The sequence below is a fragment of the Globicephala melas genome, chromosome 14 (genome assembly GCF_963455315.2).
Source record: "Globicephala melas chromosome 14, mGloMel1.2, whole genome shotgun sequence".
Lineage (NCBI taxonomy): Eukaryota > Metazoa > Chordata > Mammalia > Artiodactyla > Delphinidae > Globicephala > Globicephala melas.
Genome location: NC_083327.1, coordinates 38,509,035 through 38,532,294, shown reverse-complemented (window position 1 = coordinate 38,532,294; position 23,260 = coordinate 38,509,035). Strand labels below are relative to the sequence as shown.

The 23,260-nt window shown below is 38.2% G+C and overlaps 1 protein-coding gene across 8 annotated transcripts in view; it reads right to left on the bottom strand.

Moving 5' to 3' along the window:
- The window catches only part of AFG1L (AFG1 like ATPase), a 226,869-nt gene that overhangs the window by 68,587 nt on the left and 135,022 nt on the right, over nucleotides 1–23,260 (bottom strand). For 6 of the 8 annotated variants that reach the window (XR_009558727.1, XM_060283447.2, XM_060283444.1 and 3 more), the window contains exons 8-9: nucleotides 13,116–13,175; nucleotides 10,592–10,674 (exon numbers count right to left, since the gene is read on the bottom strand). Coding sequence is in view for 7 of the 8 variants with exons in the window: in XM_060283447.2 (XP_060139430.1) it covers nucleotides 10,592–10,674; nucleotides 13,116–13,175 (143 nt within the window). In the remaining variant the exon portion in view is untranslated. The remainder of the gene's footprint in view (nucleotides 1–10,591; nucleotides 10,675–13,115; nucleotides 13,176–23,260) is intronic. The other 2 variants (XM_030882896.3, XM_030882897.3) reach the window with 1 other exon arrangement.

The following is a 23,260-nucleotide window of genomic DNA, read 5'->3' as shown; positions in this document are numbered from 1 at the left end:
ATGATATAACAATTACAAACATATATGTGCCTAGAAACAGAGCCCTCAAAATTCATGAAGCAAAAACTGACATAACTTAAGGGAGAAACAGACAATGCAACAGTAATAGTTGGAGACTCCAATATCCAACTTTCAATAATGGATAGAACAACTAGGGAGAAGATCAACAGGAAATAATAAGACTTGAACTACACTATACACAAATTAGACTAACAGACATCTATATAAACACTCCACTCAATAACCACAGAATATACATTTTCTCAACTGCACATGGAACATTCTCAAAGAAAGATCATATCCTAGGCCATAAAACAGGCCTAAATAAATTAAAAAGAATTGAAATTATACAAAGAATGTTCTCTAATCACAGTGGAGTGAAATTAGAAATTGGTGACAGACAGTTATTTGGGAAATTCACAAATATGTGGAAATTAAACAGCACACTCCTAAATAACCAACGGGTCAAAAAAAGAAATCTAAAGGAAAATTAGAAAATACTTTGAGACAATGAAAATGAAGACATAACATACCAAAACTCATGAGATGCAGCAAAAGTAGGCTTATAGGGAAATTTATAGTTATAAATGCCTACATTAAAAGAGAAGAAAAGTCTCAAACCAACAACCTAACTTCTATCATAAGACCGTGGACAAAGATAAAATTAACCTAAAACAAGTGGAAGGAAGGAAATAATAAGGATTAGAGTGGAAATTCATGAAATAAAGAATAGAAAAATAATACAGCAAATCAATAAAACCAAAAGTTAGTTCTTTGAAAAACTGAATAAAATGGACAAACATTTAGCTAAATGGACTAAGAAAAAGAGAGAAAACTAAAATTACTAAAATCAGGGATGAAAGAGAGGACATTACTACCAACCTTATAGAAATAAAAAGAATTATAAGGGAATACTATTAACAACTGTGTACCAACAAATTAGATAACTTGGATAAAATGGGCAAATTCCTAGAAGGACGCAAACCACTGAAGCCAACTCAAGAAAAAAGATAAAATCTGAACAGAAGAGGAGGGATCTCTTCAAAACTCATTCTATGAGGCCAGTATTACCTTGATAGCAAAATCAGACAAAGACACCACCAAAAAGAAAACTACTGACAAATATCTCTCGTGAGTATAAACACAAAAATCCTCAACAAAATGCTAGCAAACTGAGTCCAGCAATATATAAAAAGTATTATACACCACAACCAAGAGAGATTTATCCCAAAAATGCAAGACTGATTTAAAATCCAAAAATCAATAAATAAAATACACCATATCAATCAATAGGATAATGGACAAAAACCACATGATCATCTCAATAGAAACAGAAAATGCATTTGATAAAATCCAACACCCTTTCATGATAAAAACACTCAAAAACTAGGAATAGAAGGGAATGTCCTTAATCTAATAAAGGGCATCTAAGAAAAACCCAGAGCTAACATCATAATTAATGGTGAACGACTGAAGTCTTTCCCCCAAGCTCAGGAATAAGTCAAGGATGTCCACTCTCTATGATAGAATATACCACTTCTATTCAACATTTCACTGAAGGTTCTAGACAGGAAATTTAGGCAAGAAAAATAAATAAAAGGCTTTCAGATTGAAAAGGGAGAAGTAAACTATCTCTATTTCCAGATGATATGATCTTATATTTAGAAAATCCTAAGAAATCTACTAGAAACTATTAGAACTAATAAACAAGTTTAGCAAGGTTTCAGGTTTCGAGATCAATACACAAAAATCGATTACAATCACCATTGTAAAGCAATTATACTCCAATAAAGATGTTTTAAAAAAAATCAATTACATTGCTATACAGTAGCAATGAACAAACCAAAAAGGAAATTAGGAAAACAATTCAATTTACACTAGTTTAAAACAGAATAAAATGTTTATGAATAAATTTAACAAAAGAATTGCAAATTTTATACACTGAAAACTATATAACATTGTTGAAAGGAATTAAAGAAGACCAAAATAAATGGAAAGACAGCTGTTATGAGTTGAATTGTGTCCTCCAAAAAGATGTTAAAGTACTAGCTCCCAATACCTGCGAATGGGACCTTATTTTGAAATAGGGTCTTTGCAAATGTAATTAAGCTTAGATGAGGCCATACTGGATTTGAGTTGTCCCTAACATGATAACTGGTGTCCTTATATGAAGAGGAAATTTAGAACACACACACACACACACACACACACACACACACACACACACAAGGAAAATAGCATATGAAGCTAAAGGCAGAGACTAGAGCAATGCACCTACAAGCCAAAGAACTCCACCAGAAGCATGGAGCAGATTGTCCATACTGCCCAGAAAGAACCAAACTGCCAACACTTTGATTTCAGACTTCTAGCCTCCAGAATGAGAGAATAAATTTCTGCTTTCTAAGATATCAGTTAGCAGTACTTTGTATGGCAGCCCTAGAAAACGAATAAAACATTACATGTTCATGGATCTGAAGACTTCATATTGTAGTCCCCAATGTGATTTACAAATTCAACACAATCCCCATCAAAACTCCAGATGGCTTCTTTGTAGAACTTGACAAGCTGATCCTAAAATTCATACGGAAATTCAAAGGACCCAGAATAGCCAAAACAATCTTGAACACAAAACAAAACAAAGCTGGAGGACTCACACTTCCTAATTTCAAAACTTAGAACAAAGTTATGGCAGTCAAGACAGTGTGGTATTGACATAAAGTTAGACAAATAGATCAATGGAATATAATAATTGAGAGACCAGAAATAACCCTTTACATTTACAGTCAGTTGATTTTCAAAAAGGGGGTCAATACAATTCAGTAAGGCAAGAATAGTCTTTTCAACAAATAGTGCTGAGGCAGCTAGATATCCACATGCAAAAGAAAGAAGATAGACCACTACCTCACACCACATATAAAAATAACTTTAAATTGACCAAATACCTAAATATAAGAGCTAAAACTATAAAACTCTTAGAAGAAAACATAGGCATAAATCATTGTGACCTTGGATTAGGCAACAGTTTCTCAAATGTGACACCAAAAGCATAAGCAACAAAAGAAAAAATAAATTGAACCTCATTAAAATTTAAAAGTTTTGTGCTTCAAAGGACACCATCAACAAAATAAAAAAAAAAAAAGAATGTGAGAATATTTTTGCAAATCATGTATCTGACATGGAACTTGTATCTAGAATACATAAAGAACACTTAAAATTCAACAATAAAAAGACAAATGACCCAATTTAAAAATAGGCAAAGTATGTAAAAGAATGAAATTAGAACATTTTCTTATGTCATACATAAAAATAAACTCAAAATGGATTAAAGACCTAAATGTAAGACCAGAAACCATAAAACTCCTAGAAGAAAACTAGGCCAAACACACTTTGACATAAATCTTGTCAATATGTTTTGGATCTGTCCTCTAAAGCAAAGGAAATAAAAGTAAACAAATGGGATCTATTTAGATTTAAAAGCTTTTCCACAGCAAAGGAAACTATCGACAAAATGAAAAGAAATCAATAAAATATAAAACATAAAGCAACAGAGAGAATAAAACAAAGCTGTTTCTTTGAGAAGATGAATAGAACTAATAAAACTCTCGCTAGCATAATCCGGAAAAAAAATAGAGAAATTTGTACCTTTTTTAAAAAAAACTTTTTATTGTGGAAAATTTCACACATATATACATGTAAAGACAACAGTATAATAAACCTGATGTAACAATCACCCACTCAATAGATGGCCAATCTTGCTTCAACTATACCTCCCCCTAATTCTCCCACCCTGGCTTATTTTAAAGCACATCCCATACACTGTATTATTTTATCTGTAAATATTTTAGTTTTTGACTATGCTTATGACTAAGTAGATAAACCTATATGTTCCATGTCATGATGCTAAGAATAAAATTTAATCTGTAAATGTCAAAAATGTCCCCAACAGTCTTCTTCCCTTCCCCAGACTTAAGAATTAACCATATCAACAGTCTGAACCTCACGAAACTAGTTTCTCTAATTACCAGAGGCAGAAATCCTGTTCCCCGCCCTCTGAGGAACAGACTTCGGGAAGGCCTAGTCTGGTCTTGTTGAAGAATGGGAAACTGACCTTTCATTCACACTGATTGACAGTGAACATTCAGGCATGTCCTGGGGTTTGTACCTGGTAATTGTAGCCGGTAAGCAGGCAGGCACATAGCCAGAGTCTCTCTAAACCACTCACCCAAGAATGATAAACATGACCTGTTGGGATCCTCGTCCTGATCAGGTGCTATATGTCAGCTTCACAGGCCAGCAAAACTTAAACTTCCAATGAGAATATGCTATGTTGTCTTCTGTTTTACTCAACTGTCTCCATATGGATGCGTTTCTGTGTCTTTTGCTGCCAAATAAATTTCACATTGTTTACCTGTATGGTATCTTCTCTTCAATACCATCATGGCTCCACTGTGACACCATGCACTAGTGTCAGAAGTAGGACTGATATGAATGGAGAAGACTCTAAAAGACACATGAGAGAATTCAGGGAACTGAAGGGAAAGTATAGCAGGCCCATGTTTGGCATCAGTCCATAAAAACTTTGGTGTAGGTGACCAGAGATCGACTGTTTCAATGGGGTTATGCACACAGCCTAACCTATGCAGGGACCCTGGGCAGCCTAGTCCATGGAACTGAAACAAATCACAGTCTAAAAGGAAGGGGGGACTTCCTTGGTGGCAGAGTGGTTAAGAATCCGCCTGCCTATGCAGGGAACATGGGTTTGAGCCCTGGTCCAGGAAGATCCCACATGCCGTGGAGCAACTAAGCCCACGTGCCACAACTACTGAAGCCTGCGCGCCTAGAGCCCGTGCTCCACAACGAGAGAAGCCACCGCAATGAGAAGCCCACACACCGCAACGAAGAGTAGCCCCCGCTCGCCACAACTAGAGAAAGCCCATGGGCAGCAATGAAGACCCAGCACAGCCATACATATACACACACATACATACATAAATAAAAATTTTAAAAATAAAAGGAAGGGAGCCAGACTTAACAATTTTCAAGTTGCTTCTATTGGCAGGTGTTTCAGAGGTTCTTCAGTGGAAACTGAAATAGGAAATGACTGGGCTGGTACTCTGATGAGAAAAACTAAGACTGAAACTGCAGATTCCAATGTCTGGGGCAGAAACACCTGGAATGGTAATGATGGGGGATGAGGAGAAGGTCCCAAGATGCCCTAGAGACTCTGCTGAACCAGAAGGTGGCAACGTTCCAGGCAGAAGACAGATCTCTGTCAAAGTTTTAGGGATGAGAAGATATGACAAACAAGCTAAGAAATGTTTCAAATTTTCATCAATGGTTGTTCCAGTTGGGGGCAGGGTAGTATGTGTAGGGAATATCACAAGCAAAAAACAAGAAATTTTTAATTGTGGGGAAGTAAGTTGTAACATGCATGAGTTCCAGTCTTTGTTTTCACAGACCTTTCTTCTAAAACAGAGCTGTACCTTGAAGCTGTGTGTTTTTAGCCAGCAAACTTTTTTTTTAAAAATGGTGTTCAAAGATACATTCTTAGAAGTAATTTCCTATTTGGAATAGATGTTTCCCAAGTGGAAAATTAAGAGTACTTGAGACATGAAGTTTCCATTAGTAAAAGAAATTCCTTAAAACTGTTCAAAAGATGAAGGGCTTCCCTGGTGGCGCAGTGGTTGAGAGTCCTCCTGCCGATGCAGGGGACACGGGTTCGTGCCCCGGTCCGGGAAGATCCCACATGCCGCGGAGCGGCTGGGCCCGTGAGCCATGGCTGCTGAGCCTGCGTGTCCGGAGCCTGTGCTCCGCAACAGGAGAGGCCACAACAGTGAGAGGCCCGCGTACCGCAAAAAAAAAAAAAAAAGATGGATGAACACATGTACTATGTTAGCCAGGTAAGAAAATGTGACTATTTGGTCTCTGTCTGAAAAGTTGTAACATATTTTTCATCATTTCAGTATGATCCATAGTCCCCATATACATGGAATTGAAATGGTCTTGAGACAATTTAATTGAGGGATTAAATAACTGAATAACCCATTCAGATATAATTTTGTTGAAGTGGTGGATGACTTTGGTGGATAGGAGCCAAATGAAATAAAGGGAGAAAGTCTGGCTTCTTTAAGGTTAAAAGTCTGATAAATGTCCCCTGTGAGAAGAGACAGTTATCCCTGGGTCTCTCACTCACCCACATTCTTGCCAAGTATGCAAGGCCCTAACCATTTCTTAAAGTGTATTTGCAACGAGAAACCTTGAGGGATGAGGCAACGTCTCCCTTGGGAAAAAAGCAGTCTTGCTTACTTCTGACTATAAATTGGTACATTCCCCAAACTCAGAGTTCCTCTCCTGTAACACAACTCACTGCCTATGCAGGCATCCATCTGTGCCCTCAGCAAAACTCCTCTTCCCTTCTCTAACGGGACTCTGGAGCAAGGAGGGAACTGACTCAACATGCTATCTGTGCCTAGAGTAATAAAATCCTTTGTCTCTGACGCAGGTTTCTTGTGTCTTCTGCCAGCATTCATGAAATAATACAGGCAAAGCTATTACTTCATAAGTAGGGTAAAATCAAATCCAAGGCCCAACACCTCCCTCTACCCCTTTTGGTTCAGTTTAAAATATTCCACTGAGGCCATGGCTTCTATGTTGGGGGTAGGGTGTTTGTATGTGAGTATGGTGGAGATATGGTGCTTGAATAGGAAACCTCTCCTCAACTTCCTTCCTTCCTTCTTTTTAGTAGAAAAAAAGAACCTGCACTACTCAGCTCCTGAATGAAAAAGGAAAAGAGACAGAGAGTGAGGGTGAGTCCAAGGTGACCTGACTTCCTCTTTCCAGGAAAACATAACCCTTCACAGAATTTACAGCAAAATGGTCTGGGGCAGCATCCCATGGACCCCTCGGCAGTGGTGTTTCCTGTCAGAAAAGAGATGCTCATTGTTGCATATATAAAATGATAACCTCTAGTGTCACCAGCCCCATAGTAGAGAGCTAATCTGAAGCAGTTAAATTCTCTGGAAGGCACGGGATGGGGCCTCCTTTGGCAAACACCAGGTAATTCAAAATAAATTACTGGTCCAAGTCTCCACCCAAGTGCAAACAAGAAGCCCAGTGTTTGGTTGACCTGTATGGATTTTGGCAAACCATAGTCCACTCATGGGGAATCTTACTGAGCCCAATCCGCCAAGAAACCAGTAAGAAAATGACTTTGTGCTCACCTCTGGGGAGATCAGTTACCACAGAATGAAAAACTGGAGAACCATGGGATGTTTTAATCTATGCAGAAGTTTGGATTTTTGCACTCAAGCTCTGTGGCTTACAACGTGCTAAATTTAAATTCTCTTTTGAGTTAGTTTTATGTGAGATTAAAAACTTCTTGAGATGAGCCAAAAGCAACTGGAACGTTTTTATAAAGGTACTCTCGGATTTCTAAATTTAATGTGATATAAAACTACAACTGAAATAGATTACATATAAACATACAATGGCTTGTATGAATTAGTTCTTGTGTAACTCAGACAATATTATGAACTATAGAAATTGTTCCATGTCAAATTTTGGAGCAGTTTTTTAAATCTCTGGTAATTCTTGATATTATATGAATTATGTTTTGGGACATTTTAGATTGGCTTTTGGAAAGTTAGACTAATAAAATACTGAATTAATGACTATTTCTATTTAATAAAGATCATATATGGGATTCTGCATATATGAAATTCTGAGATAATGCGTGATGTTCCCCTAGAGGGAAGCTAGAACTTTGCTTTTCTTTTTTTTAGTTGGGGTGCCAGTGAGATTGACAAAGGGAGTAGTCAAGACTTGTATATTCAGGAACCAATTCCAGATGTTTAGGCAGAGGGTAATAAAGAGAAATACATGCTTTAATTGGGCAATATATAGCATGGCACATTAAAATCTGTTATAGAGGGGAAAGTAATGTTTTCCTATAGGAACAAGATAAAACGAAACCTAATTAAATCAGAAATGTTAACATGACCCAAGGAACTTTTCTTTTACTCTTTCATGAAAGAAGTTCTACCCAAGGGTTCATGTGAAACAATACAAATGACATCCCTAGCATCCCATCTGGGTATCTAATACTATTTTCCCACTTCTGAGATGACTTTAATTCCTAATTCTCCTCAGGCACACGTATCTGCTTTCCCTCTGAGGTGTGCCCCCAGGCTCTATATTCTTGATTATCAGACTATGATAAAGCTCTTTTGATGTTAAATTCATAAATAAATCTACTTTCCTAGGACTTCCCTGGTGGCAAAGTGGTTAAGAATCTGCTTGCAATGCAGGGGACATGGGTTTCAGCCCTGGTCCAGGAAGATCCCACATGCCGCGGAGCAACTAAGCCCGTGCACCACAACTACTGAGCCTGAGCTCTAGAACCTGCGAGCCACAACTACTGAAGCCCGCGTGCCGCAACAACTGAAGCCCACGCTCCTAGAGCCCATGCTCCGCAACAAGAGAAGCCACTGCGAGAAGCCCGTGCACCGCAACGAAGAGTAGCCCCTGCTCGCCGCAGCTAGAGAAAGCCTGCACGCAGCAACGAAGACCCAACACAGCCAAAAATAAATAAATAAATAAAATAAAAATTAAAAATAAAAAAAATAAATCTACTTTCCTCGAAGGTTAAAGAATTTACATATTTTTAAGAAAGCCATTCTAGAGTTTCACAGTAGCCTTTGTAGATTCTAGTTTTCTGGACTCTGGGACGTTGTTAGATTCTGATTTCCTCCAGTACTTGTTTAAAGTACAAACCTGAATTTCGATGTGTTAGAACTGTATTACATTTTTCAGGAAGAGGAAGAGGCAACACAGAGTAGGTCAGAGAGAAAGTGGCTCTGCTGAAGCAAAAGCAGCCTTTCCAACTCCTGTAAATTCCACCGAGACCTCTCTAGCACCCGGAAACAAATTTCATGACTTAGAGTCAGGCAACCATCTTTACTGAAAGAACTTCCCTTTAGGAAAATGTTTTAATTCTTCCACATAAGGATATACTTTGTGGGAAAGCAAGGAACAAGGATTTGTTGAAAAAGAATAAAAGGAATAATAATAAATTAATTTCTAAGTACCATACATCTGGCACATCAAGAAACAGGTAACAAAGCTTCAGGGAAATCTTGTGAATATCAGAAAAATAAAAAGACCAGAAAGTACAAACATAAAAGAAATGGAGAGGAAAAAGTCCAAGTTAAAGCAGAAAAAAAAGTGTTCTAAGAATTTTTCAAAATTATAAAGTATTTAAAGACAAAGTACTTAAGGTCAGATGAAGAGCCTCCTATAATAATCATCAGAATCTGAATAATAAACTGAAACAGTCCCCCTGGTACACTGTAAAGTATGCAATTTTAATTATGTGATTTTTCTAGCTAATTTCTGCTTCAAAAACAGTAAAGTACTTCTGCTTACAAGGTGGCAGAGACAAGAACTTTTCTGAACCTCTCATATGCACGTTGTCATCAAAATTTAAATTAGCAGAAACATGCCTTTGAGTTAAATCACAATTAGCCCTTAGACAGACCTATTTACTGAGAACCCACTAGGTGCCCAACACTAGCAGCATACACTAAACAACACTTTGCATTTGTAAAGCACTTTTTCCTTTTCAGGTTCTCACAACTGACATTTTTAAAACAAACTATATTTGTTTTTCAGCATTAACTACACATGCTGAACACATCTATTATTATAAATTGCTCCTACTCAGGAGTGTCTGAGTTTTTTTTAAATTAATTAATTAATTAATTAGTTTTTTGTTTGGCTGCATTGGGTCTTCATTGCTGTGCGTGGGTTTTCTCTAGCTGTGGTGAGTGGGGTCTACTCTTCATTGCGGTGCGCAGGCTTCTCATTGCAGTGACTTCTCTTGTTGCAGAGCACGGGCTCTAGGCACACGGGATTCAATAGTTGTGGCACGTGGGCTCAGTAGTTGTGGCTCACGGGCTCTAGAGCACAGGCTCAGTAGTTGTGGTGCACGGGCTTAGTTGCTCCGTAGCATGTGGGATCTTCCTGGGCCAGGGATCGAACCCACGTACCCTGCATTGGCAGGAGGATTCTTAATCCCTGTGCCACCAGGGAAGCCCGAGTCTGAGCTTTTAAAAGACAAAATATATCCAGTTGTACTTGTGTATATATATTTTACATAGTTATGTATGGAAGTCAATCAACAATGATAAATACAAACAGACTGACAAAATAAAACACAATTTTCAGAGAACAGAAATGATACATTTGTCAGAAGATGTCCACAAATAATTAATTACTTGAGCACAATAAAGATATTCTCTTAATACTAGAGTTTCTTAAAAAGGATACTCATTATTTTCTAACCATCTGTCATCACTCCTCCCCAAAAAACTAATTAGGGTTTCCACCAATCACACATTATAAATCATGCAAATGTGGATGGCAGAAAACACAGTTTAAAGAAGTTAACATTATAACATTTTGTATTTTAAAAATCACAGGCTTTAGAACTAGGCTTTCATTTTCTAATAATTACCCTGCTTATTTTTCTCATCTTTTCCTGATTAATTATTAGATATTAAACTTAGAAAATGAAAATTAAAAAACAACTTACAGGTAGTAGAGTTCTCCTGCAGCAGGAAGTTCCCTTTTCCGATAATCTATCCCAGAATCTAGCTGGACAGTATTACAGTATTCCTACAATCCAAACACATAAAATATCTTTTTAAACAAATGGTAGCTTAGAATTATAATCTTTCTGCTATCCTATATTTTTTTAATTTTTCAAATTTTCCTCAATAAAATAATGAGTTTAGGACAAAACAATAGAACTCATGTAAGAATCATAAATGTTGCAATATTAAACATTTATTAAGCCAAAAAATATCAGTTTAATAAAATTAAGATTTGTAGCATGCCTTCCTCAAACTTTGTTAAAACTGTTCTGTCAGCAAATTCCCCAAATAACCGCATTAGATTTTTTCTAATTCCAATTTCCATTATTCTGAAGTGAGAAGCTGGAGGCTATCAGAAAAAATAACTCATGGGTCTTAAGCATCACAATGGGAGACAGTCTAAGAAAGCTGCATCAGAACATTAGCATCCACATTTTAAACTGAATGATCGTTCTAAAGTGATGCTATAGGTATACCTGCCCTTCACTTCTAAATGATAGCCACTGCCCTTGTTCCTTAGCTCCCTCTCCAGCCATCAATGTCTTCAGAGTTCTTTCCTACTATGAATGCTTTCGTTCAACCCGAATGGTCCTGTGCCACTGCTGTCCTTGTCTCCTCCCAGTTATTCTTTCCTTTCCATCCTCTGGGGTGCATGTATGCATAGAAACTCCCATACACACACACACACACACACACACACACACACCTTAAAATTCTTACTATGGAAGCAAATGAACTTTTACTACACCTATGTCGGTCAGTTGGCTTTTTGGGAAGATATACACACACACACACACACACACACACACACACACACACACACTCATTCCAGTAGAACAGTGGTAAGCAAGAGTTCTCAGAACAATTCAAGTAACATTTACAGGCTGATCTTTTTGTTTTCATTCGAAATAAAAATTGCATTAAGAAAACTCATGAGGAAAAACCATATTTTAACAACTTTACTACTTTTATTAATGAAAAACTGCATTTGGAAGCTAAGGTAATTGTGGTGGATTATATTTTTCAAAGATGGCGGCAATAATGTCTCCATCTCAACAGGTTGTGACGTTGACCTTCTAACTATCATGAAGTAGGGTCTAGGGACTTCCGTAGTGGTCCAGTGGCTAAGACTCAGCACTTCCAATGCAGGGGGCCCAGGTTCGATCCCTGGTCAGGGAACTAGATGCCACATGCTGCAACTAAGATTTCGCATGCCATGACTAAAGATCCCGCGTGCTGCAACTAAGACCTGGCGCAGACAAATAGATAAATATTAAAAAAAAAAAAAAGAAGTGGGGTCTATGCTCCCCACTTGAATCCTGTGGCTCTGGTGAAAATGATGCTATTCAATAATATCTGATGTGACATTTGAGGCAGCTTCTTTCTTGTTGGCTAGAATACTTGCTCCAGAACCCTAAACTGCCAGGTAAGCATCACCTGTCTGAAAGCAACCAGGAGAGCTTAAAGTAGCCCATAGAGAGGCCTTGAGATGACATGAAGACAGAGGTGTTGAACTGGTCTCCAGCTGTTCCAGTTGCAGCCACTGTCATAATGAGGGAGCCAGAACTGTCAGCTGAGATTTTCTCAAATCCCAGAACCACAGAAACCAGAAGAGATAATAGTGTTATTTTAAGCCTCTAAATTTTGCAGTCATTTGTTATGCAGCAATAGATAATCAGAAGAGCACTATCTGGGCACACTTGGGATGTAGCAACATTCTTCCTCCCTGAAATTACATCCTGGGTTGTACTGCTATGTAAGAGCTCTTCATCATCTGTACTACAGGGAAGAGATTGTACACAGTGGCAGCGAGAATGCATTTCTCCTCCTCCTATGCTATGGCTGCTAAGGGCTCAGGGAAGTAAAATAGGGTGATCAACCATCCCTCTGAGACTGAGAGGTTTCCCCAAGACTGAGGATTTTTTTCCTGAAAGCACCACTTTCAGTACTAATACCACGAGAGTCCTGGGCCACCCTTGGAGTGAAGACCAACTGGCCTGGAAGGCTGGAAAAGCTACAGCATTTTGATTTATATATTAGCAATTGTGAATTAGGTTAGAATAAAATAATCCCCAACCCTACAAAGCTAAGCTTTTTTTTTTTTTTGCAGTATACGCGGGCCTCTCACTGACGTGGCCTCTCCCGTTGCAGAGCACAGGCTCCGGACGCGCAGGCCTAGTGGCCATGGCTCACAGGCCTATCCGCTCCGCGGCATGTGGGATCCTCCCGGACCGGGGCACGAACCCATGTCCCCTGCATCGGCAGGCGGACTCTCAACCACTGCGCCACCAGGGAAGCCCAAAGCTAAGCTTTTTGACTACACATTTGAAGAACCACCCCTGAAGCTAAGAGAGTCACGCCACTGTGCAATGCTTGGCCTAAGCAGCCACCCACACCTCCCTAGCTCATCATCCCAAGTGGCTCAAACCTACCCTCAGGGCTCAGGCCCTTAACTCATCTCACCAGAAAGAAATACAGTATTGCCCAAATACATGCATTCCACTCTCCCATTGCCTTAGAGACCTGTAAAAAAAAAAAAAAAGGTATAGGTATACATCTCTCTTCTCAACTTTAAGTTAATGTAGGAAACCTGGGAAAGGAGACATTTCCTCCCCTGACCCCTGCTATAACTGTGGGGCTCAGCCACCCAGTGCAAAGAAAGAAGGAGATGCACTTGTTCAGCCAGCACTTCTTTCTCTCTCTCTCTCTGAGGGAAATCTGTCCTGGTTTGGTAAGGGCCAACTATTCATAAGCTACCTATAATACAGACAATATACTACATGGTGGAAAAGTATATTCACGTAAGTGTATTTCCCCAGGTTCTCTATTTCTTTTAAACAACAATTTATCTTATATTACTCAATATTCCTAATTTAGTCAAAAATTATTCTTCTTTATTTTTTTGCTATTAAAAAAATAAGGCTAATGAAAGTTATACAAGCCTCAATTTCTCCTTCTGGGTAACGAACTTCTCTCTCATATAAGTGATTAAACCCTACCGAATGATTGCATTTGTACATTCACTAATCACCACCAAGGAATACCTAATCAGCAGCATAAGAACTATAACCAAAGCCCTTAGATGTTAGCCCTTAATTGTCTGAAAAATACTAACACTCAGTTTATATTTTTAAAGAAAAATAAACCTCAAAATTTCTGATCTTATTCACTTAAGCTAGAGTCTTCAAACCACTGTGCAGAAGGGTGCAGGAAAGTGAAAACTAACTTTATTTCCAAGTTGAGGATGAATCTAGTCAAAAGGGCCTGATCTCTAAGCAATTTCCTAATTTCCAGGGATATTTACAAGACCTGTGACCTCTTACCACCAACCAATTCAAATGCATAAAACTAATCAGCCAGCAAACTGAATTTATTTTAAAATGGTTTGTATATTTATGTATACAAAGGACAAATACAATTACACAAGCTAAAAATGCAATTAGGAAACTTGAGGAGGAAAAGGAGGGAGGTTAATTCACCCTTGGGAGCATATTCATGAGTCAAAGGCTTTTGACTTTGGAAAGAAAAGTATGCCACTAAAAGAACTGTATTCCAACAGTTTGCATTTTCCTCAAGATCTATTGTGTGTATTTTTAGCAATTCTTAATAATACCATTAGAAAAACAGCATCTCACAAAATAACTTTTTATAGCTTCCAGTCTGGCTTTTCCCTTCCCAGTTGGAACAAAAGAACAATAAATATAGTGGAGAAAAATCCTTTAAAAGTACAACATATTAACCTCGTCAGCAAAGACTGAAATAATAAAGATTTGCCTCCCTTAAATACTTCTATTATAAAAGTAATATTGCTTACTCTAGAAAATTTGGAAAAACAGAAAAAACAAAAAACCAACCACATAAATCAAAGTTTTATGTTTTATCTAAGTGATGACATTAAATAGGAATTTAAAGATCTAAATTATTGGTGTTTTTCTTGACAGTATTCAACTGTTAGGTTTTATACATTTTTAATAAGTAAGCATAAAAGGAAAAAAGGTTGAGAGGTTTTCTAGTTCTAGGATATAAAATATTTTAATAGCTAAGATCTATCTTTTTGCTTAATTATTAAAAATTGTACCTTTTAAACTAAAAAAAGAGACACATGCTTTTTGTAAAAAATTCAAATATCAAACATATAAAAATAGAAAGTTTACCCCCTTCTCATAAAAAAGTTTGCTTATTGCTTATATCCTTCCAAGTTTTTCCTTTACACCTAGAAATGATGACAGACAGAAAGAAAAATTGGGATCATATTACACACAGTTCTAAGCTTAATCCTTTTTGATACCTTAAAATTTCTGAGAGAAATAACTATTTAAATACTGAAAAGCTATACTGCATACTGTACTATTTTGTTTGTTAAAAATACAATTCCATAAGTAAACAACAACTAAGAGTACAAAAAGAAATACTGAACCAAAAAAAGGGTGGGAGACTGGGTGGGGATGTCTTTTTAAATTCTATTTATTTATTTATTTTTTTTGTGGTACGCGGGCCTCTCACTGTTGTGGCCTCTTCCGCTGCGGAGCATAGGCTCTGGATGTGCAGGCTCAGCGGCCATGGCTCATGGGCCCAGCCGCTCCGCAGCATGTGGGATCCTCCTGGACCGGGCACGAACCCGTGTCCCCTGCATCGGCAGGCGGACTTTCAACCACTGCGCCACCAGGGAAGCCCTCTATTTATTTTTTGAGGCAGCTATACATTCAAATATACATACTGAAGCAGCTATACATTCTGACAGCTGCTTCAGTCTCATTTAAAATAATCATGTGATACTACTTCTAAGATATCAATGATATATAAAAATTCAATACATACTTTTAAGCCTTTTATAATTTAAGTATAACAAATACAGAAAAGTATACAAATAAGTGTCCAGTTCAATCAAGAAATAGAACATTACTAGCACCTCTGAAGCCCCCTTAGTATCCTCTTTTACCTTTCCAAAGGTAACCAGTATCCTGATTCTAGCATCATAGAATTTTGCCTGTTTCTGGAGCTTTATATAAGTAGAATTATATAGTGAGTATTCTTTTGTGAATGGGCTCCTTTATGGTTTACAAGATTCATCCATCCACATGTTTTGGTAGTTGTAGCTTATTGATTGTTGTATCATACCCACAATGTGAATATGCCACAATTTATTGATTCATTCTACTGTTGATGGACATTTGGGTTGCTTCTAGTTATTAGCTCTTTCAAATAATGCAGGCACAAACATTCTTGCACATGATTTTTGGTACATATGTGCACATGCTCTTGCTGGATATATACTGCCTAGAAGAGTAACTGCTTGATCATAGGATAAGAGTATACTCAGCTTTAGTGAATATTGTCAGTTTTCCAAGGTGATTGTGCAACCTTCACTCCCACCAGTGGTGTATGTACATTCGTTAGTATGTATCAGCTACTGGTATAAAGAAATACAATTGATTTTTGAATAGTGCCCTTAGATCCAGCAGTCTTAGAAACTCACTTATTAATGTAATTTTTTGTATACTGATCTCCAGGATGATACTAAAGATGTTCCATATATTTCATAAGTATGCTGCATTGATTTATTCACAAAAATGTACACCTATGGTTTAACAAGTCCCCTGCAAATTCAATATTTATTTTGAATCATCCTAACAATCATCATTGAATACTATACACTGGGCACATCCCTGGTAACTGGAGATACAATAATGAATAAGATACAGCTTTAGCTCTGACAGTCTGGTAGAATTCAGATATTTTCCTCAAGTTATCATATTCTGCTCCTCCCAATCATAGACTTAACTTTTCAGAGTTGATTAGTCTTCCACCAATTGCTTAGCTATGTGATTTTAGCCTGTTACTTAACCTCTCTGGATGTCAGTTTTCTCCTCCATAAAATAAAGGAATTGAATCATGATGCCTTTCAGTCTAAAATTCTTAACATTATTGCTGAAGTTATCTCACTTCAGGGCTAAATTCTTCTTTGGGCTTTTAGAGTTTTGGAGTCTACCTCAAGCCACCTCAGCTCCTTTGCTTTCTTGATCATCTCATGCTCCAAAGTAAATAAAAACATTTTTTTTTCTCCACTGCCCCACTCCTCCTTCCCTGGCTACCCCAGTTGTCTCTGACACTTAAAACGCCCACACCCTATCACTGTAGCAGGTAAGGTCTGTGTCTCTTTTTTTTAATCAAGCAATTTCAGAATTTCTCTCCCCTGCCAAAGGCAGGAAAGGAAGATATTTAACAATTGCGAAGTACCTATTATGTGACTCAACTGTGCCAGTCAACTGAGGTGAATTTCTCATTATAATCCTCACAATAATCATACACAGAACAAAGTAATCATTTTTATATCCCTATTTTACAGTTAAAGAAATGTATGAGGGAGGTTATTACTATTTTTTTTTAATCACTGCCATGGGTTGAATTGTGTCCCCTGCAAATTCATATGTTGAAGGCCTAATCCTAGTACCTCAGAATGTGACAGTATTTGTAGATAAGAGCCTTTGAAAGGTGACTGCATTAAAATGAGGTGTTTATGTGGGCCCTAATCCAATATAACTGGTGACACAGACGTGTGTGCACAAAGGAAGGACCATGTGAAGACGGAGGGAAAAGAGAGCCATCTACAAGTCAAGGAGAGAGGCCTCAGAGAAAATCAACCCCATCAACACCTTGATCTTGGACTTTTAGCCTCCAGAGCTGTGAGAAAATACATTTCTGTTGCTTGAGCCACCCAGGCTGTGGTATTTTGTTATGGTAGCCCTAGTGAACCAATACAATCACTAATACTCTTGGTCCATCAATAAGCATACAGGAAGGCATTTTTTAAAAAAGAGTAAAAAAGGAAATAATAGTTGTGAGATTAAAAAACAAAAAAAAAAGCCAGGACTGAAGCTAAAAACCACACCTATATATACTTGCTTCTAAGCTGAGCCACAAATCTTACCCTTTCTGCAGCTACAGTTGGAAGGGAAAACAGTTTTCCTTTGAATTCATAGAGCTCCAGAGAGGCCACATAGTTTGTAGGTAGCTGAGCCATTATTTGCCCAGATCATTCTTGCCCCCAAATCCATGGTCTTCCCACCATGTCACACTGCTTTATTAAGCAGTAGCCACAGGTTCATTTTTCTTTCACCTTATACAATTTACAGGATTAATTTTTGCTCCCCAACTCCTCCATCCCTGTCCCAAAGTAATTACCTCTGCCCAGTATAAATATGCTAATTACTCTTCTAGAGATCCATGCTGTATGATTCAATTTTTTAAAAAATTTTTATTTATTTATTTGGCTGTGCCGGGTCTTAGTTGTGGCACACAGGATCTTCGTTGCTGCATGCGCGATCTTCATTGCGGCATGCGGGATCTTTAGTTGCAGCAATGTGAACTCTTAGTTGCGATATGTGGGTTCTAGTTCCCCGACCAGGGATCGAACCCCGGGCCCCCTGCATTGCGAGCGTGGAGTCTTAGACACTGGACCACCAGGAAGTCCCCGTACTGTATGATTCTATTATGATTTCCTTCAGGTATGTAGTCCAAAACTGTGTATGAGATATATGCAACGATACTAAATCTACACTTTAAGGGGTTGTATTACAGTAAACTTCCATTATATAGGACATTTTCTATGTTTAAAGTGTCTGGCCAACTCACAGTTCACTGTTTTTATGACCTTTACTTGATTATCTAAACTGATGTAGTCAGTCTTGGAAGGTAAACTCCAAGAGAGCAGGGGCTGCCTGCTTAACTCGGGGCACAGCACCATATACTCACGGGCCCACAAAGTAGGACTGGAGTCCAATGATGATGATGATCTCCCCTCTCTCATGAGTTGAAAAAGGAAAGTACAAACTAGTCTCTGATGATTACCCTCTTCTGCAAATTACACATGAAGATTCTGCTCATATTTTAAAAGATCTCATAATAAGACTACCATAAAACCAGTAAGAGAATTTGAGATGTAAATAAGTGGGTCTATCTTTATCATCAACATCATCAAAGAGCAAACAGATATATGGGTGTACCTTGTGCCAGAAACCATTCTAAACTCTTTATATTCCTCTTAACCACTCTAAAAGGTAGGCATTATTATTAACATTCTCATTTTACAGATGGATAAGGAAATAAAGCACAGAGAAGTTATGAAACTTGCCCATTGTAAAGAGCACAAAAGTTGTAGACTCAGGATTCAAACCTAAGCATTTTGCTTACAGTGTTCATATTCTTAACTACTTTGCCATGTTGCTACCCCAGGATATGTTCAAGCAACCAGGGCTCTTGCTTGGATATACAAAGCAATGCAAAATTCATGTGGGCTTATGGTCACCTTATCTTTGATAAAGGAGGCAAGAATATACAGTGGAGAAAAGACAGCCTCTCCAATAAGTGGTGCTGGGAAAACTGGACAGCTACATCTAAAAGAATGAAATTAGAACACTCCCTAACACCATACACAAAAATAAACTCAAAATGGATTAAAGACCTAAATGTAAGGCCAGACACCATTAAACTCTTAGAGGAAAACACAGGCAGAACATTCTATGACATAAATCACAGCAAGATCCTTTTTGACCCACCTCCTAGAGAAATGGAAATAAAAATAAACAAATGGGACCTAATGAAACTTCAAAGCTTTTGCAAAGCAAAGGAAACCATAAACAAGACCAAAAGACAACCCTCAGAATGGGAGAAAATATTTGCAAATGAAGCAACTGACAAAGGATTAATCTTCAAAATTTACAAGCAGCTCATGCTGCTCAATACCAAAATAAGAAACAACCCAATCCAAAAATGGGCAGAAGACCTAAATAGACATTTCTCCAAAGAAGATATACAGATTGCCAACAAACACATGAAAGAATGCTCAACATCAGTAATCATTAGAGAATTGCAAATCAAAACTACAATGAGGTGTCACCTCACACCAGTCAGAATGGCCATCATCAAAAAAATCTACAAACAGGAGCTTTCCTGGTGGCAGTGGTTGAGAGTCCGCCTGCCGATGCAAGGGACACGGATTCGTGCCCCAGTCCGGGAAGATCCCACATGCCGTGGAGCGGCTGGGCCCGAGAGTCATGGCTGCTGAGCCTGCGCGTCCGGAGCCTGTGCTCCGCAACAGGAGAGGCCACAACAGTGAGAGGCCTGCGTACTGCAAAAGAAAAAAAAAAAATCTACAAACGATAAATGCTGGAGAGGGTGTGGAGAAAAGGGAACCCTCTTGCGCTGTTGGTGGGGATGTAAATTGATACAGCCACTATGGAGAACAGTATGGAGTTTCCTCAAAAAACTAAAAATAGAACTACCATATGACCCAGCAATCCCACTACTGGGCATATACCCTGAGAAAACCAAATTCAAAAAGAGTCATGTACCAAAATGTTCATTGCAGCTCTATTTACAATAGCCAGGACATGGAAGCAACCTAAGTGTCCGTCAACAGATGAATGGATAAAGAAGATGTGGCACATATATACAATGGAATATTACTCTGCCATAAAAAGAAATGAAATTGAGTTATTTGTAGTGAGGTGGATGGACCTAGAGTCTGTCATACAGAGTGAAAAGTAAGTCAGAAAGAGAAAAACAAATACCGTAAGTTAACACATATATATGGAATCTAAGAAAAAAAAAACTGGTCATGAAGAACCTAGAGGCAAGATGGGAATAAAGACACAGACCTACTAGAGAATGGACTTGAGGATACGGGGAGGGGGAAGGGTAAGCTGGGACAAAGTGAGAGAGTGGCATGGACATATATACACTACCAAACGTAAAACAGATAGCTAGTGGGAAGCAGCCGCATGGCACAGGGAGATCAGCTCGGTGCTCTGTGACCACCTAGAGGGGTGGTATAGGGAGGGTGGGAGGGAGGGAGACGCAAGAGGGAAGAGATATGGGGACATATGTATAGGTATAACTGATTCACTGTTATATAGCAGAAACTAACACACCATTGTAAAGCAATTATACTCCAATAAAGATGTTTAAAAAATAAAATAAAATGATTGAAAAAACCCAAAATTCATGTGAGCTTATTGGGAAGTTCTTGCAGTACTCTGTTAGCCTGCTGGGGAAAGTCCTACTTCTGTTGCTCATATTCTAACCAAGTAAGGCATCTAGTCTTGACGATTATCTGGAGAAGCAGCTATATTGCAATAACAGATTTATTTATTTATATACAACCTAGCTCCATACAAAAATGATACAGGGCAGTGTTTTAGAGACTCCGTCCAGCTATATTATACCACACATAACAAACTGGAAGTTTTCCTACAATAATTAAGATAACAGAAACAGATTTGGGTTTCAAGCCTGTTAAGTTCTATGAGACAAGGATCATATCTATGTTGTTTATTACTGTGTCCCCAGTACCTAGTACAGCATCCAGTACATAGTAAATGCTTGGTAAATACTGATTAACTGAACGGTTCATTAGCAAACTCATCTATGTGCAATGCTTAGGTATAAGTTGGTATGTTAGGAACTACAGAAAGAAGCCAACCAGTACAGTCCGCTGAACTTTTATGGGAATTGACTTAGCAAGATTCTTGCTAAAACTGGACTCAGCACGGATGGACACAGACATTGTAGGCCAAAGTTGAAGCCGAGTAGAGAATAGGGGTCAGAAGAGGCTAACTAAAGTATGGTCCAGGGAAGTCTTTGTTAAAACTCAGCTGAGACAGGAACTCAGCCAAGAAGTTCTGTCTCCTCCAAGTAAGAGTTCCATCCCTAAGCAGGATTTCCTCACACCAAAGAGATAAAACAGAAAATATTTCCACAACCATAAAACAAAAGTCCCGGGCTATGTTGATTAGGCTGATTATACCCACCACAACCAATTCATGTAGCTTGGGCAATGGCACAAGCTAACTGGTTTAGGTTTGAGCTTCTTAAATCAATGCAAGTGGCAGGGAAGATGGAAATACCCTGGTGAGTAGACCAGTGGTTCTCAACACTGGCTGCATGTTAGCTTTAGCTGGGAATTATTTAGAAAGTGCCGCTCCACTCCCAGGCATTTTTGCGGGGGAGGATTTGGTTGGCTGAATTTGTCTCTTGTTTGAAGCTCCTTCAGCGATTCTAATGGGCAGCCAAGAATCATTGGCTCAGCCTAATTGGGCCCCACCTCTCATCAGTTCCATCCAAATCAAATGGCTACTACACAAAAGCAGAAAGATGAAATGGATTTGGGGGAAATAACCACAATGTCCACCACAGGTGGTAACTAAAGCCACAGGATGACGGAGGGTTGCTCTTTATGATCCTAGACTCACAGAGCCAGAGATTGGTAGCAATGATACCCTTCTTGTTTATGTTTGGATAAAGTGAGGTGAAAAGGAAATCAGCATTACTCTGCAATGGGGGTAATGGACATAAAAGCCTATGTGTTGTCAAGCACTATTTGAATGAACAAAGGAAAAAAAATAACAAGGAAACAAAGGATTGATAAAACTTAATGTGGGCTAGAGAAATGTTCTAAAGCTGGAGTAGTCTGAGTAGATGAAAAGGGTTTGGAACAAATTTGCCTAGAAAAAAAACTATGGGAATGTACAGAAAGGATAGAAGGAGACCTGGTGGTAAGATACTACAAATGAGTCCAGCAAAGGATTGCAACATCTCAAACACAATGACCATAAGTTTATAGATGACCATAAGTTTTCAACTCACATCTCCCATTGTAAATGAGGTGACATCTTTATCTTTTTGAACACCACCATGATTTGGAACATCCCAATATTCCTTTGAAATAATAAGTTTCTGAATATGTCACTAAAAATATTTTCAAAGTTAACTAATTACAAAAAATTAAAAAAGAAGGAGGCAAAGCACCAGCATCTGGTGGCACACCTCATCAAGCTCAGCAAATGTAGCACTAAGGCCAGCACAACAGTTGTAGGGTCTTCCTGTCAGTGTTTGGAACTTTGAGATGGAACCATGGTCCTTCAATCACACCACCACTCTTACCACCTCTAAAAGGAAAGGTGAAACAGCTGACTGTGGCAACTGCTGCTGTGAACCAGAGGTCTTGTTCAAAATGTCAATAACTTACTTTCTCCTCCATATGCTTTACCTTAGACATACTGATTTCTAGAAAATATGTGGACTCTAGTAAAGTATGGTATTTATCATCTTTAAGCTATCAGGAAACAGGAAATTGTGGAAAGCAAAAATCTGTACTGTCAACCTGGTCAAGACTTTGAGTGCCGTTAGCTTATCAGTTTCCTGATAAGACTTAATTAATTTGGATGATCTAAGATATCAGTGTGCATCCCAAATAGCTATGTGGCAGGACGGTGAGCAACAGAATTGATGAAGTCGTGTCCTATCAAATTGTTTTGGCACAGAAATGGAAAACAAAACAAAGAATCCTAATTGTAAGAAGAGACTGTTTCTGTTCATCAGAAAAGTGGTAATCTTTGAGCCAAGGGATGGATGCTACAGAGAGGTTACATGTTTTCTATTTGTTATACAGAGGATGCCCCAAGGCCATTTAATCAAGAAAATAAATATTTAATCATGGTTATCTTTGTAAAACTGCCACAGAAGAATAAAAATTACAACAGCTACAATTTATTGGTAGTTAATTTTACAACAACCTATAAAGATAGAATTATTGGCCTCAATTCACCAAT